Raw genomic sequence first — 13,391 nt, 5'->3', positions numbered from 1 at the left:
CGGTGCCCTAAGTTGGACTGTCACTGGGTGGGCCCTTGTGAGGTGCTGGAAAAGCTGGGAGAGGTGGTCTATAGGGTCCAGCTGCCGCCTAGAGGGAGACGGGTGGCCCTCCACAGGGACCGGCTGGCCCCATACAGAGGCGATGCACATCCGCGGCCTAGACCCCCAGCATCGTCTAGGAGAAACCAGACAGTCACTTCCCCCGATTCACTGACTGTGTCCCCTGCTGACCCCCCACATTCACCCCCACCCCCAAACTCACCCCCTGTTCCGGGACAGGATGTTCCAAGCCGGCAAGCGCAGCCGCCTGTGTTCACTCCAAGGCGGCCTCAGAGACCAAGAAGAGCCCCGGGCCACCTCAGAGACTTTTTATGCATTCCCTCGGGGCGAGGGACTTAGTAAGGGGGGGGCAATGTAGCGATCTGCATTTATTGTTCAAGTGTTCTGTTAACTGTTTGTGTCAGGCTTCTGTGAGGAGAGCAGGTAGGGGCGGGGTTGGGGAGCAGAGGGTTTGGTGTGTGTGTGTCTGTGTGGGCGCGTGCAGGAGAGTGAGAGGTTGGCGCGAGAGGAGAGAGAGTGAGAAAGGACGGATGAGAGCCGTTGGTTGTTAATAAACCTGTTTAACTTGAGAACGCTTCACTCGTCATTCCGACACGTCCGGGTGGACGTTACAGTACTGTTAATATCTTCACAGAAAATGCAGAGGTTTTTAATTTCACTGCTCTTTTAGCTGACATTTAGCAAATGCAGGTACATGTTTATCAGCTATTCATACTAAATCAGTTGTCCATCCCCCTGGTGCCAGGACCAACAGATCCATCTTTAGGCTCAGCAGCCCTGTCCCCCCATAATGCTGAACCTGAACCAGCTTTTCTCCCAACTGAAGGAGGTGAGCAGCATTGTGTTGAATGACATGCCACTTAACATATCTGAAGGGAGACTGGAATACAATATATAATATATATATCAAAACAAAAAGCTAACATCTCATTTCGATGAGTAGGTATGGTGTTCTTTGGATGCAACTCAGCATTCTTTCTCCTCCAAACACGTCTAGTTGAGTTTTTACCAAAAAGTTATATTTTGGTTTCATCTGACTATATGACATTCTCCCAATCCTCTTCTGGATCATCTAAATGCTCTCTAGCAAACTTCAGACGGGCCTGAACATGTACTGGCTTAAGCAGGGGGACACGTCTGGCACTGCAGGATTTGAGTCCCTGGCGGCGTAGTTTGTTACTGATGGTAGCCTTTGATACTTTGGTCCCAGCTCTCTGCAGGTCATTGACTAGGTCCCCCCGTGTGGTTCTGGGATTTTTGCTCACCGTTCTTGTGATCATTTTGACCCCACAGGGTGAGATCTTGCTTGGAGCCCCAGATCGAGGGAGATTATCAGTGGTCTTGTATGTCTTCCATTTTCTAATAATTGCTCCCACAGTTGATTTCTTCACACCAAGCTGCTTACCTATTGCAGATGTAGTCTTCCCAGCCTGGTGCAGGTCTACAATTTTGTTTCTGGTGTCCTTTGACAGCTCTTTGGTCTTGGCCATAGTGGAGTTTAGAGTGTGACTGTTTGAGGTTGTGGACAGGTGTCTTTTATACTGATAACGAGTTCAAACAGGTGCCATTAATACAGTTAACAAGTGGAGGAAAGAGGAGGCTCTTAAAGAAGAAGTTACAGGTCTGTGAGAGACAAATCTTGTTTGTTTGTAGGTGACCAAATACTTAATTTCCACCATAATTTGCAAATAAATTCTTTAAAAATCAATGTGATTTTCTGGATTATTTTTTTTCATTTTGTCTCTCATAGTTGAGGTATACCTAGGATGAAAGTTACAGGCCTCTCTCATCTTTTTAAGTGGGAGAACTTGCACAATTGGTGGCTGACTAAATACTTTTTTGCCCCACTGTAATAGTGATTTCAATGCCACCCCAAAATGATCACTGGTTCCATCCTGGCCACCCCACTGAAAATGTCCGTGCTCCGCCACTGGGAAAGAGACATCTGTGAATCGTATACATTTTTTTTAAACTAACCAGTATGAACATTTGTTTAGCCCTTATTAAAAACATTTGGTTCTCAAGTTGTAAGATGTGCTAATAACGTTATTCTGAGTTATTTTCCTCTGCATTATGAACGCGGATCAAACCCACGGGACCGCGCCGCCCGGCACGTTCATGTGACGTTTTCAGTACTACATGAGTTTTACCTTTACCCATGGAAGAACGGATGATATGATTATATGAATGCTTTCGTGACGTTTTGCTCTCTCAAAAGTTGGGCCATTTTGTCTTCATGCGCCAATGAGCAACTCTCCTAGGAATGAACGAGGCCCCGCCTCCCACGCTGTATCTGTATAGCAAGTTTTTCAGCAAACTGATGAGTTTTTACCACAGTGCTGTATACAGAGGTGGGAAGTAACTATAGTAGGCTACATGTATTCAACTGCTGTACAATTCTTTTATAATTTTGAGATAATTGTACTTTACTTGAGTATTGCCATTTACTGCGACTTTGTATTTCTACTCCACTACAATTCAGGTGTAATGTAATTGGTTGACCCGGAGGAAGATGAAGGCCAGGCTGGACATTGAGGTCTTCACCGCTTTAGTCTATCCAGGACCGGGCCCCTCTCTTTAATCCCTCCTCCATCAGATCTGCTCGAGGTATCCACACCAGATTCAAAGGGAATGCATACGTTCCCTAAATAAAATAATGCCAAAACAGCACAAAGTAATGTCAAAGTGAGTTTAAAGGCAGATATCTCTACCACCATCTTCAAAAATTAGTAAGACTGACCGGACCGGATCTCTTTGAAAGGAGAGACATATTTATCTGAGATAATATCGTATAATTTTGTTTCATATTTGAACTTAGTGAAACAAAGGTCACTTTCTTTATTTTCAATTGTTCCACTGGATGGCAGTCATTCCTTTCGTACCATATCGCGATAATTTGTGTCAAATTTCAGCCTTTTGTTCGGAATCGTTGTTGAATAAAAAAAAAAATGTAATTTTAGAAATCCAGTAAATTATAGTTTGTTTCCGCCATCGTTTGTGTTATTTTTATTCCACGTTCAAAAATAAAAAAGACATTGATCTTGTCGTGGATATTTTAAAATCGTCAATACTGTAAAGATGTACAATGAGAGTAATCAATAATAAACTGGTGAAAGCAGGCAGCGTTGTCTTTTAAGATCTTTATTCGAAGCCTCGAAGGTACATGTCTCACAGAGTATATATTAGTCTGCAGGAGTGCACACAGGGTATAATGTGTGTGTGTGTTTTATAGAGGACTGATTGCTGTGCAGGAAGTAAAAGATAAGACAACTACAGAAAACTATTATCTTACAATCCTCCCTTAGGGAGGGCCGCATTCTTCAGGTACGACCTTGGCGGGATGCTCCCTTGTGGTTCAACAGGTCGAGTTGCTCCAATACAATTTCTAAGCATAATATAATCATTTGGCTATACCATATAAAGTAACATAAGAAATTGCCACTACATTCCCCGCTTTTGATCATATTTGATCAATCAAGAAAATAAAACAAATGACAGGATATACTGATATAACACATCAATGAATACATTCCATCGCTGGTTTAAGTAAACACATCATAAACATATCATGGAAAGTGGCTGTTTTTGTGGAGGACAGACTCCGTATGTAGAAAGCAAAAGAATACTGAAAAGAGGGAATGGCAATTTTACACACAATTTTACAGTTCAGTGTCTGACTCTTCAGTGTCGGAATCAGTGGGGGCTGAATCTGGGTTGGTCGTAACTTTGTCAATGGTTTGAGGTAGAGCGGTGTATTGTACAAATGCAGAGGAGATCATACTAGAAAAACATTTCTTCATGAGGGGAACTACACAGCATGTACAACAGAGGAGCAAAGCTATGATGGTGAGGAGTGGCGTGACTATTCTGGCCAGCCAACCTTCCCACCCTCCCGATGTGAGCCAGGACCACCAGTCCCAGCCTATAGGGTCGTAGTCCACATCGTCAGCCTTCATGTCTGCCAAAAGTGCGTTAAGGTGTTGTATGGTGTCATGTTCTCTGATATGTCTGGAATGTATGTGCAACAAGAGTCTCCAATAACGTGACATAGGCCCCCCCCTTGAGGCAAACAGGATATCTAGAGCAAATTGATGTTGCATTAGCATATTTCTAGTTGCTACCATAAACGGATTCAGTGCCTGAAAACCTTGAGTAACTTCGAAAGTGAGGTTTTCCAATCGTGTGTGTATTTTGTCTATATTATGAGCGTTATTCACGGAGCCCCACCAGGGGAACGCCCCGCTGAAACCCTTCTCGCCGTGAGATGTCATTGAAGCCCTCTTAGCCCTATGGTGGTCGGGATGTCTGAATTCTGGATAGTGGTGTGTGGTATGCATCAATGAGTCGAGAACGGTGATTGCTGGAGTCAAATCCACTAAGGTGCACGTGCCCGTCCAAAAGGGTGCTAAGACTTGATACAACTTGTTTCCGCACAGCCACACATAGTCTTTCGGAGCCCCTGCCCCAGCATCGGTAGGCCATGCTAGGAGAAGAGAGGTATGCGTGACATTAGGGAATGCCTGGGACGAATTGATTCTATCGGGAAATCCTTTTACTAGACAGTCTTTGAGATTGAATTTTTCAGCGGCGCATGTGTTTTTTATGATACGAGTACAACCCGTGGTTGTGCCAAGGTGTAAGCCTATGCGGTTTTTCCTTCTACTAATGCAGAGACTATGGGTAAGGTTTTCTAGACGGCTGGGGTGAACGCGTGCCACCGGGTCGTACAATTCGAAGGAGTTAGTCATCATCTCGGTGGAGTTTATTGCGCGCAGTGTGGCGTTCGCCATGTGCTCACATGGTGCTAGTGTAACTGCCATCTATTACATAGCAGATGTAGCCGTCTGCCCGCCCCAGCTTCCTAGGGTTGGGGCAAGGGAAGTAGTTACACGGGTCTAACTGCAATGTGCTATTTTCCTCTTCTCCCAGAGTAATGTTACCAATCCCTGCTTTGATAAGCCCCTTTGACCATACGGTTCTCCCGGATTCCCCAACATACCTTTTTGCTACTTTGACTTTGATTAGAGGGTTGTGTACTAACCATGGATACATGAAGTATAGGATTATGGCAAACACAAAACCCATAAGGAATATGCAAAGGATCCACTCTACTAGAGTCCAGACCCTCCAACAGTTTCTGCATTGCTCACGGTTGCGTTGTCGTCTTTCCAGGTGGGCGTTAGCCAATTCTTGTCCGAGGGGTTCCATCTTCAATCACTCGCCAGCGATCAGGCAAACAGTTTATGTTGGTGTCGTCGTCTGCTTCGTGGATGTGTCTAGTCTGACTGAGCCTGTGCCTTCATGACCATGTCAATTAAACCCCACACCATGACGGCACAGACGAGGAACCAGAGGCATATGAAAAAGCACAGCTGGCCGTCGCCCATGAGTCTTGTGTGTGGTACTAGGGTGTATGTGCTGCGTGTGTGGTGCTGGTGGTGACTTGGCACGTCACTTGTTGTCGTCTGTTTCTACTGGACCGGCTAGACTGGGGCGGCGATGACAGCTTTGCAGTGGCTGGCGTGGACCCATGTGGCTCTCTCGGCGACCTTGACCGCTGTCTGGGTGACGAGAAGCACCTGGTAGGGACCTTGCCAACGGCTGGATCTCCAGCTCTTTCTCCGGAAGTCCTTGACCAGCACGAAGTCGCCTGGTTGGATACGGTGGAGTGGACCAGTAGCAGGGGTAGGTAGAGCTGCCGCTACCTGGCGTCTGATATCTGCTAAATTGGATGACAGGTTAACACAATATGACAACATAGCATCCTCACACAAAGTTGTGGAGGGGAGAGGACATCCTGGCGCCTTGATCCCAATCTGTGGAGGAGCTGCAAAAAGGATCTCAAACGGGCTGAGTTGACTCCGTGTTCGTTTCCGCATCCTCATGTACATCAGCACAATGGGCAGGGCTTGTGTCCAGGATAAACCTGTGTCTGCACAGCATTTTGCTAGCTTGTTTTTGATTGTACCGTTCTCTCTTTCCACCGCACCACCACTCTGTGGATGGTAAGCACAATGCTTTCTGATGTCCATGCCAAGGTATTCTCCTATCTGTGCAATGACCTCATTAGCAAAATGTGAACCATTGTCGCTAGAGATCTTGCTTGGTATCCCCCATCTAGGAATAATTTCTCTTAGTAAAGCTTTAGCCACAGCATTTGCTGTCTGTGCGTTTACCGGAAATGCTTCAACCCATTTGGACCACATGTCAACCATTACAAGACAGTGTTTCTTACCCTCGGATGGACTAAGTTCGATGAAATCCAGCATTAGGTGCTCAAATGGTCTAGTTGGGGGTGGGTGTGCACCTGTTCCTGTAACCTTTACCGGTCTACCAGAATTTTGCGTAATGCAAATTAAGCATGCTTCACAATGCTTTTGAGCTGTTACTGTGAATCCCCTTGTGAACCAATGTTGATTGATAGCCTCTAACATCCCCCCTTTTGACACATGATCCAACCCATGTGTCAATTTAGCAAAATGTGAGAAAAAATGCCTCGGGAGACATGGATTGGAATTTGGACCAACCCAGATGCTGGAGGTGGGGTCAAAGGTAGCACCAGCAGTTTTCCACTGTGCTTTTTCTGTTGGTGGAGCTAACTGCTGCATGGCAGTTAGTGACGACATATTGTCAGTGATGGAGGAAACAGGGATGTTAACAAACGAGTGTGCGTGTGGTGCGAGAGGAATCAGGGCGGCTGCCTTTGCAGCTGAGTCAGCAGCAGCATTTCCTAATGAAACGGGGTCGGTGTTGCTGGTGTGTGCAGTACATTTACATACTGCGACCTCAGACGGGAGCAGAATGGCGTCCAATAAGCCTGCAACTAGGACATGGTTAAGCACTGGCTTACCGTCAGATTTCAGGAATTGTCTACACTTCCAGATAGCCCCAAAATCGTGTACTACCCCGAAGGCATAACGTGAGTCAGATTTACAGATTTGCCTTTTGCCAAAGTGCAGGCCTCAGTCAGTGCCATGAGCTCTGCAGCTTGTGCTGAGAGGTGGCATGGGAGCGGTCCGGAACAGAGGACAGCAGAATCTGAAACAACAGAGAAACCCACCCGATTAGTGCCCACAGGGTCGCGAGAGGCGGACCCATCAACATACAAAACAAGGTCAGGGTTGGTCAGGGGTACATCTTTTAAGTCAGGTATGGGAGTACATACAATAAGAAGCTCGGCAACACAGTCGTGTTCGTCACCGTCTTTTTGGAGAGGCATAAGAGATGCTGGATTCAGAGTGGTACAGCGTTTGACTTCAACATTAGGCATGTCTAACAGGCATGTGTGATACCTAAGATAACGTGCAGCAGAGAGGTGTGATGTTCTCTGTTCACAGAGGATGAGAGAAACAGCATGTGGAACCAACAGTGTTAAAGGTGCATAACCTACAATGTCACATGAAGAGTTGAGAGCTTTTTCAGCTGCAGCAACTGCACGGAGACATTTAGGCAGGCCAGCAGCTACAGTGTCCAGCTTGGAGGAAAAATAGGCAACAGGCCTCTGTTTTCCCCCATGATCTTGAAGGAGAACTGAGGTCATACACCCATCGCGTTCATCTACTGCCTGTGTAAAAGGCTTGGTAGGATCAGGCAGACCTAGCGTCGGCGGGGATTGGAGAGCCAGCTTCATGTTAATGAAGGCTTCGTCGGCTTCCGGCGTCCATATAAGGCGATCCGCAGGTTTCAAACTGGTGACATGCGTGATTGTACGGAGTGGCTGTTCGAGCGGAGAATAGTTAGGAATGAATGACCTGCAGTATGAACACATACCCAAAAATGACATCATCTGTCGCTTAGTGACAGGTTTTGACAGAGCAGCCAATGATGCAATACGCTTATCTGAAAGTGTTTTTCCCTCTCCTGAAATGATGTGACCCAGAAATGTAACTGTCTTTTGCACATACTGAAGTTTAGACAAACTGGCCTTGTGGCCCTCAGCTGCGAGGTGTTGTAACAAGGAGATGGTATCAGCTTCACACTGTTCTGCTGTGGGTGCGCAAATCATGAGGTCATCAACATATTGTATGGGAGCGGTGCCTTTGGAAACTTGTAGAGAGGCCAAACTTGTACATAATGCTTGGTTGTACACAGTGGGAGATTCGCAGTAGCCTTGACACAAACGTGTGAATGTGTATGGCTTACCCTCATATTCAAATGCGAACCAAAATTGACTGTCTTTGTGTACAGGGACACTGAAAAATGCATTTGAGAGGTCTACAACAGTGAAAAAAGCTGCAGAGGCTGGAACCTGAGAGAGAATGAGATAAGGATTTGGAACGAGCGGCGCACGTGCATGTACGGCTTCATTTACAGCTCGTAAATCCTGCACAAATCTCCATTCGTCAGGAGGTTTGTCCCAGATCTTTTTAACAGGAAACACTGGAGTGCGTACCGGAGAATCATTACATGGAACAATGACCACTTGTTTAAGCAGAGAGGTAAAAACTGTCCGGATGCCATCAACAGCTTCACGCTTTAATGGGTACTGGGGTTGGTTTGGGCGGTAGGTAGACTTTGGGGTGATAACAATAGGTTCGGCAGAACGGATTAGACCAACATCATATTTGTGAGCTGCCCAGAGTGTCGGAGGCACATCTTTTAGCGCGGCAGGAAGCTCAGAAATATGAGAATAACCTGAAAACACAGGCTCCCCTGGGCCTGGCACAGGGTTAACAGAATCATCCCCAATCAGAGCCAGAGTACGCAGCGCGTGTACATTACAGTTGAAATCGTACTTAAACACATCATGTGACATAGAGTACATGATCTGAGGTGTGTGTGTGGCTGTCCAATCAGTAATAGATTCCCAATCTTTAACGAATGGACCCAAATCCCTCCATTTATCAGGGGGGCCCCTTGCTAGTGAAATGTGTGGGACCGCCCCTGGGATTTGATACAGCTGGTGTTGTGCGGGTGTGAGTGTGACAGAAATAGCGCTGCGCAGCGAGCTCCAATACATCGTTTTAAGCATGATTTCATCATTCACACATTCCAACAGAAACTGTTCATCATAGTATTTGCATTTATCATCAGAAACACTAGCAGTGCAATGCAAATGAGGAGCTTCCATAAACACAGCCAGTGAGGAGGCCCAAACGCAACAGTTTCTGAGAATCAGTAAATGTTGCCAGCCACTGATACACATACAACAATTCTTCGTCAAATGCGAGTTTTTGGACCATCATAGGAGATGGTCGTCTGACCTTTAGACCCTCATTTGTAGAAATGAGATCAAGGCCAAACCGGAGGATCAGATCTCTGCCCAATAAATTTATAGGGCAGACAGATGACAGAAGAAAACTGTGTTTTACTGATGTGGGAAATGGATGGCTGGCATCACCGTTATCTCTACACTGAATTGGTACAGAAAACTTCTCCTTTACTGTCACACCAGCAGCTCCTATTGAGTGGATAAATCTACCACTAAATTTACAATTTGGCAAATCTGCCAGTTTTACCACAGAATGTGTAGCCCCAGAATCAACCAAAAATGTAACATCAACACCCATGATAGCCAGAGTTAGTGTGGGAAATTTCTTAAATGCTGTTTCAGTGTCATATTTCAAATATGTACCCTCTTTAACCACAGGCATGTTTTCTAATTTTTCTAATGTATCAATAGCTTGCACGATGTGTGTGTGTGTGGCACTTCCCTGTTTTGATGCTGCAGGCAGAGGTCCCGTCTCACTCGACCGAATTCCCTCCTCTTCCTCCACCTCCTCCCGCAGATGATGTCAGTTTGAAGAATTGTCATTGTTTTGAGCAGATTGAGTGTCTTTCTTTTGGGTGTTCTTCGGACATTCAGCGACAAAGTGACCCATTTCACCGCAGTGGAAACAAGCACCATTATTGCCAGTGTAGTTGCCTCCTCGTCCTCTGCCTTTTCCTCTGAAACCTCCACGGCCCCGGACACCTGCCCTGCCTCTTTGGCCCCCCCCTGCCACGGCCGTCTCCTTGGGGTTGGTGTGACCAGGCGGTTGTAACGGCTTGGACCATGGTCAGTTGGGCCTTGTCTTTTCGGTTGCGGCGTTTCTTGTCGTCATTAGCTTTTTCTTCTGAGAGGCGCTTCTCGGCATGTATGGCATGTCGGCGGATTTCTTCCAGACGGGCACCGTCCATAACGCCAATGCAGGAGGCTCGCACATATGTAGAGATAGCAGAGGACAGGCCGTTGAGAAAAGCGTTGCTGAGATGGGTTTCCCAAACTCCTACAACCCCAACTGGGTAGCCATCAGGTTCTTGGATGCCGCTGTTTGCATTAAAAACAAGGTGCAGGCGGTGGTAATAGTCATTTACCGATTCATCAGGATTTTGTTTGCAGGCGGTGATTTTTTCCATATCAACCTTTGCGGGGAATTTTGCTTTAATTGCTGCGCAGAGGATGGCAATTGCGTTGCGGTATCCCTCATTATTTCGGTGGAGCCATTCTGTATTCATCTGGTGTTGGTGACCGTTCATCAGACCAGTGAAATGGCTGGCATGAGTTGGGCCTATTTTTAATGCCAGCAATGTCTTTATCTCAGGCATGGTGGGAGAGAACTGTTGGCAGAAAAGGAGAAGGGCTGTGGAGAATCTTTCTCCGTCTTGTTGAATGTCAGGAAGGTGGTCATTCATCATGTCCTTCATGTCTCTGATGGTCCAAGGGCGATACACGACAGACGGTCCATCGTGTCCCGCTACCTGGACCATAGGGAAAGAATGCTGCATAATCCCCTTCTCTTTCTCCTCCGCTGTCGAAACGTCTTCCTCGCTGTCGTCATTGTTGGTTTGGTCATAGTCCCGGAGGTGCTGTTTGTATATTTTAGAGTTGTTAGCTTTTTCTCTAGCAACTCTCCTTCTTGCGGCGTCTTGGCGTTTTTCTTCTTTCTCTATGATTTTTTTTAAGGTGTTCGGGCTGAGTTGTGTCCCCGTTTTGGGTGGTTTAGATGGAGATGCCCAAACAGGTGGAACTGCCTCTGCTGGATCCCCACCCATGGCACCGGCGTCCAGATGGTTTGGGTCTCGATACGACGGGGGAGGTGGATGGGCCTGAGGGTGGAACGGAAATCCGTGGTCGAGGAGAGGGTCCCTCGTACCTGTAAGAGACGGATACAGAGAAGTGGATGTCTGGTGGAATGGCTGTTGTGATTTCGGACAACATTTATTTTCCCTTTTTCCTTCACTTTCATCATCCACCTTTATTTTCTTTATTGCCGAGGCCAACTGCCTCCTTTCACGGCATTCTGCTTCACCCTCCCAGTATTTTAACCACTTTCTGTGACTTTCTATCTTTTCCAACTCTTTTACTTTAATTATACTCTTCTTTCTCATTCCATCTTCACACTCTTGTAATTTGTCCTTTAGGTCTTTGATTTTTTATTTACTCAAAGATCCTCCCTTTGGAAATCCGAACATTTCCGTCCATATATTTAATTTAGACAGACTGCTTTCACCATATTTTGCTCGCATGACATCTACAATTGGGCCCTCAGGAGGCTCTGCCCCCTTACTTTGCTTTGTCCCCATGGAGAAAGTCTTTAAGTGTTACCAAAACACCCCGTGTTACCAAAACACTATTTTTCACCCGTCGGTGATGTGATATTTGTTCCTCAGTACAAATCACACAAAAACTGATCGTAAAACCTTTTACGACGGATATACCAAATATCCTACGGATATACCAAATATCCTACTTTTGAGCAACCCGCTTAATAAATGTCGTGGAGGTTAATTACGTTTTACTTTTAAACAATTAGAAATTGTACATCTCGCCGAACATTGAAGGCCTTTTGAGTTCATTGGATCTTGTGAAGTCAATCGGTTTCACCCCGGCGCTGGTCCTCTCGTCCCGTACGTTTTCTGTCGAGGTAGAGGAGAATCCGAGGATCCCGGCGGCCAACCACCAGCGTCTGTAGGTGTCCCCGATGGAGCTTTCAGAGATCCCACTCTTCTGACACCAATTTGTCGTGGATATTTTAAACTCGTCAATACTGTAAAGATGTACAATGAGAGTAATCAATAATAAACTGGTGAAAGCAGGCAGCGTTGTCTTTTAAGATCTTTATTCGAAGCCTCGAAGGTACATGTCTCAGAGTATATATTAGTCTGCAGGAGTGCACACAGGGTATAATGTGTGTGTGTGTTTTATAGAGGACTGATTGCTGTGCAGGAAGTAAAAGATAAGACAACTACAGAAAACTATTGTCTTACAATCCTCCCTTAGGGAGGGCCGCATTCTTCAGGTACGACCTTGGCGGGATGCTCCCTTGTGGTTCAACAGGTCGAGTTGCTCCAATACAATTTCTAAGCATAATATAATCATTTGGCTTTACCATATAAAGTAACACAAGAAATTGCCACTACAATCTGTCTTCCTATAATAACGACTAAAGACCATTTAGTTAAGTGTCATTTTGAATAGCCTATTCTTGGCTATATGCTGCTGCAGACTTTTGTCCCACACATTACAAAAGAAGAATGAGGAAGGAAAGGAAGTGTATTGTGAACGCTTACAGGCATATGTACCTACACATGCTTTCAACAGTTTTAGCTTTCAACACTCAGCTTAAACATATGAGTAGCATTTAGTTTAATCTCAAAATAGTAAAAATGATTAGTGATGAATGCAGTGGATAGAGAAGGCCATTGAGAGAAATAGACCAGGCATTTTTATAGAACATACATAATACAGAATTCAAATGATTAAAAGAGAATGAAAGGGCAGATACCTATATATACAGTCTATGGCAGATACAGATATGTTAAATATACTATTTTTTTTATATTGTAAAGGCTCGGCCATCTAATCCAAACTCTTTACCAGTTGGTGACAGTAATGCCCCAATACTGTGCCTATTGCCAATAAACCTCTAGAAAGAATAAAGAAGAAGAGTTGTGGTGTTCTTTGTCAAACTATTAATCACCAACGCCGGTTAAAATATATTTGACCTGACCGAGGCAATAATAATGTTAACGGACAAGTGAATGTATGAAAGGATTATTTCATTCTATGACAGGAGGCCTGGTATGTTCTGACCCTCATGACTAACATTTGACTTCACATTAGGCCCATTCATTTGACATGCAGAAGACTCCAGAAGGGGATTTAAGTCATGCAGTCTTCAAACTCGAATGTAATATTGCAAAACAGTTTGTTTTTGCTTGTGAATTAATTCATTTATGAGGTATGTTTTGTTATTTCATTAAGGCTTTCAAGGGGCATGAAATAGGTGAAGGAGATTACAACTCGCTTTCTGCTGATATCACCACAAAGACAATGTAGGCAGCAGCCTATAGGCCTACAGCTAACTTCAGCCTACATAAATACCCTGCAACAAAAAGCTAAAACTGGC

At 45.3% G+C, this 13,391-nt stretch overlaps 1 protein-coding gene across 2 annotated transcripts in view; it reads right to left on the bottom strand.

Moving 5' to 3' along the window:
• Positions 1-3,570: 3,570 nt before the first annotated feature.
• Positions 3,571-13,391, bottom strand: part of LOC307028569 (uncharacterized protein) — a 77,332-nt gene continuing 67,511 nt past the window's right edge. For both annotated transcript variants that reach the window (XR_013805037.1, XM_079663712.1), the window contains one exon: positions 3,571-11,135. Coding sequence is in view for 1 of the 2 variants with exons in the window: in XM_079663712.1 (XP_079519838.1) it covers positions 9,907-11,034 (1,128 nt within the window). In the remaining variant the exon portion in view is untranslated. The remainder of the gene's footprint in view (positions 11,136-13,391) is intronic.

Source organism: Notothenia rossii, assembly GCF_949606895.1.
Source record: "Notothenia rossii genome assembly, chromosome: 2".
NCBI lineage: Eukaryota > Metazoa > Chordata > Actinopteri > Perciformes > Nototheniidae > Notothenia > Notothenia rossii.
Note: the sequence above shows the minus strand (reverse complement) of the source record. Positions and strands in the feature narration are given on the sequence as shown.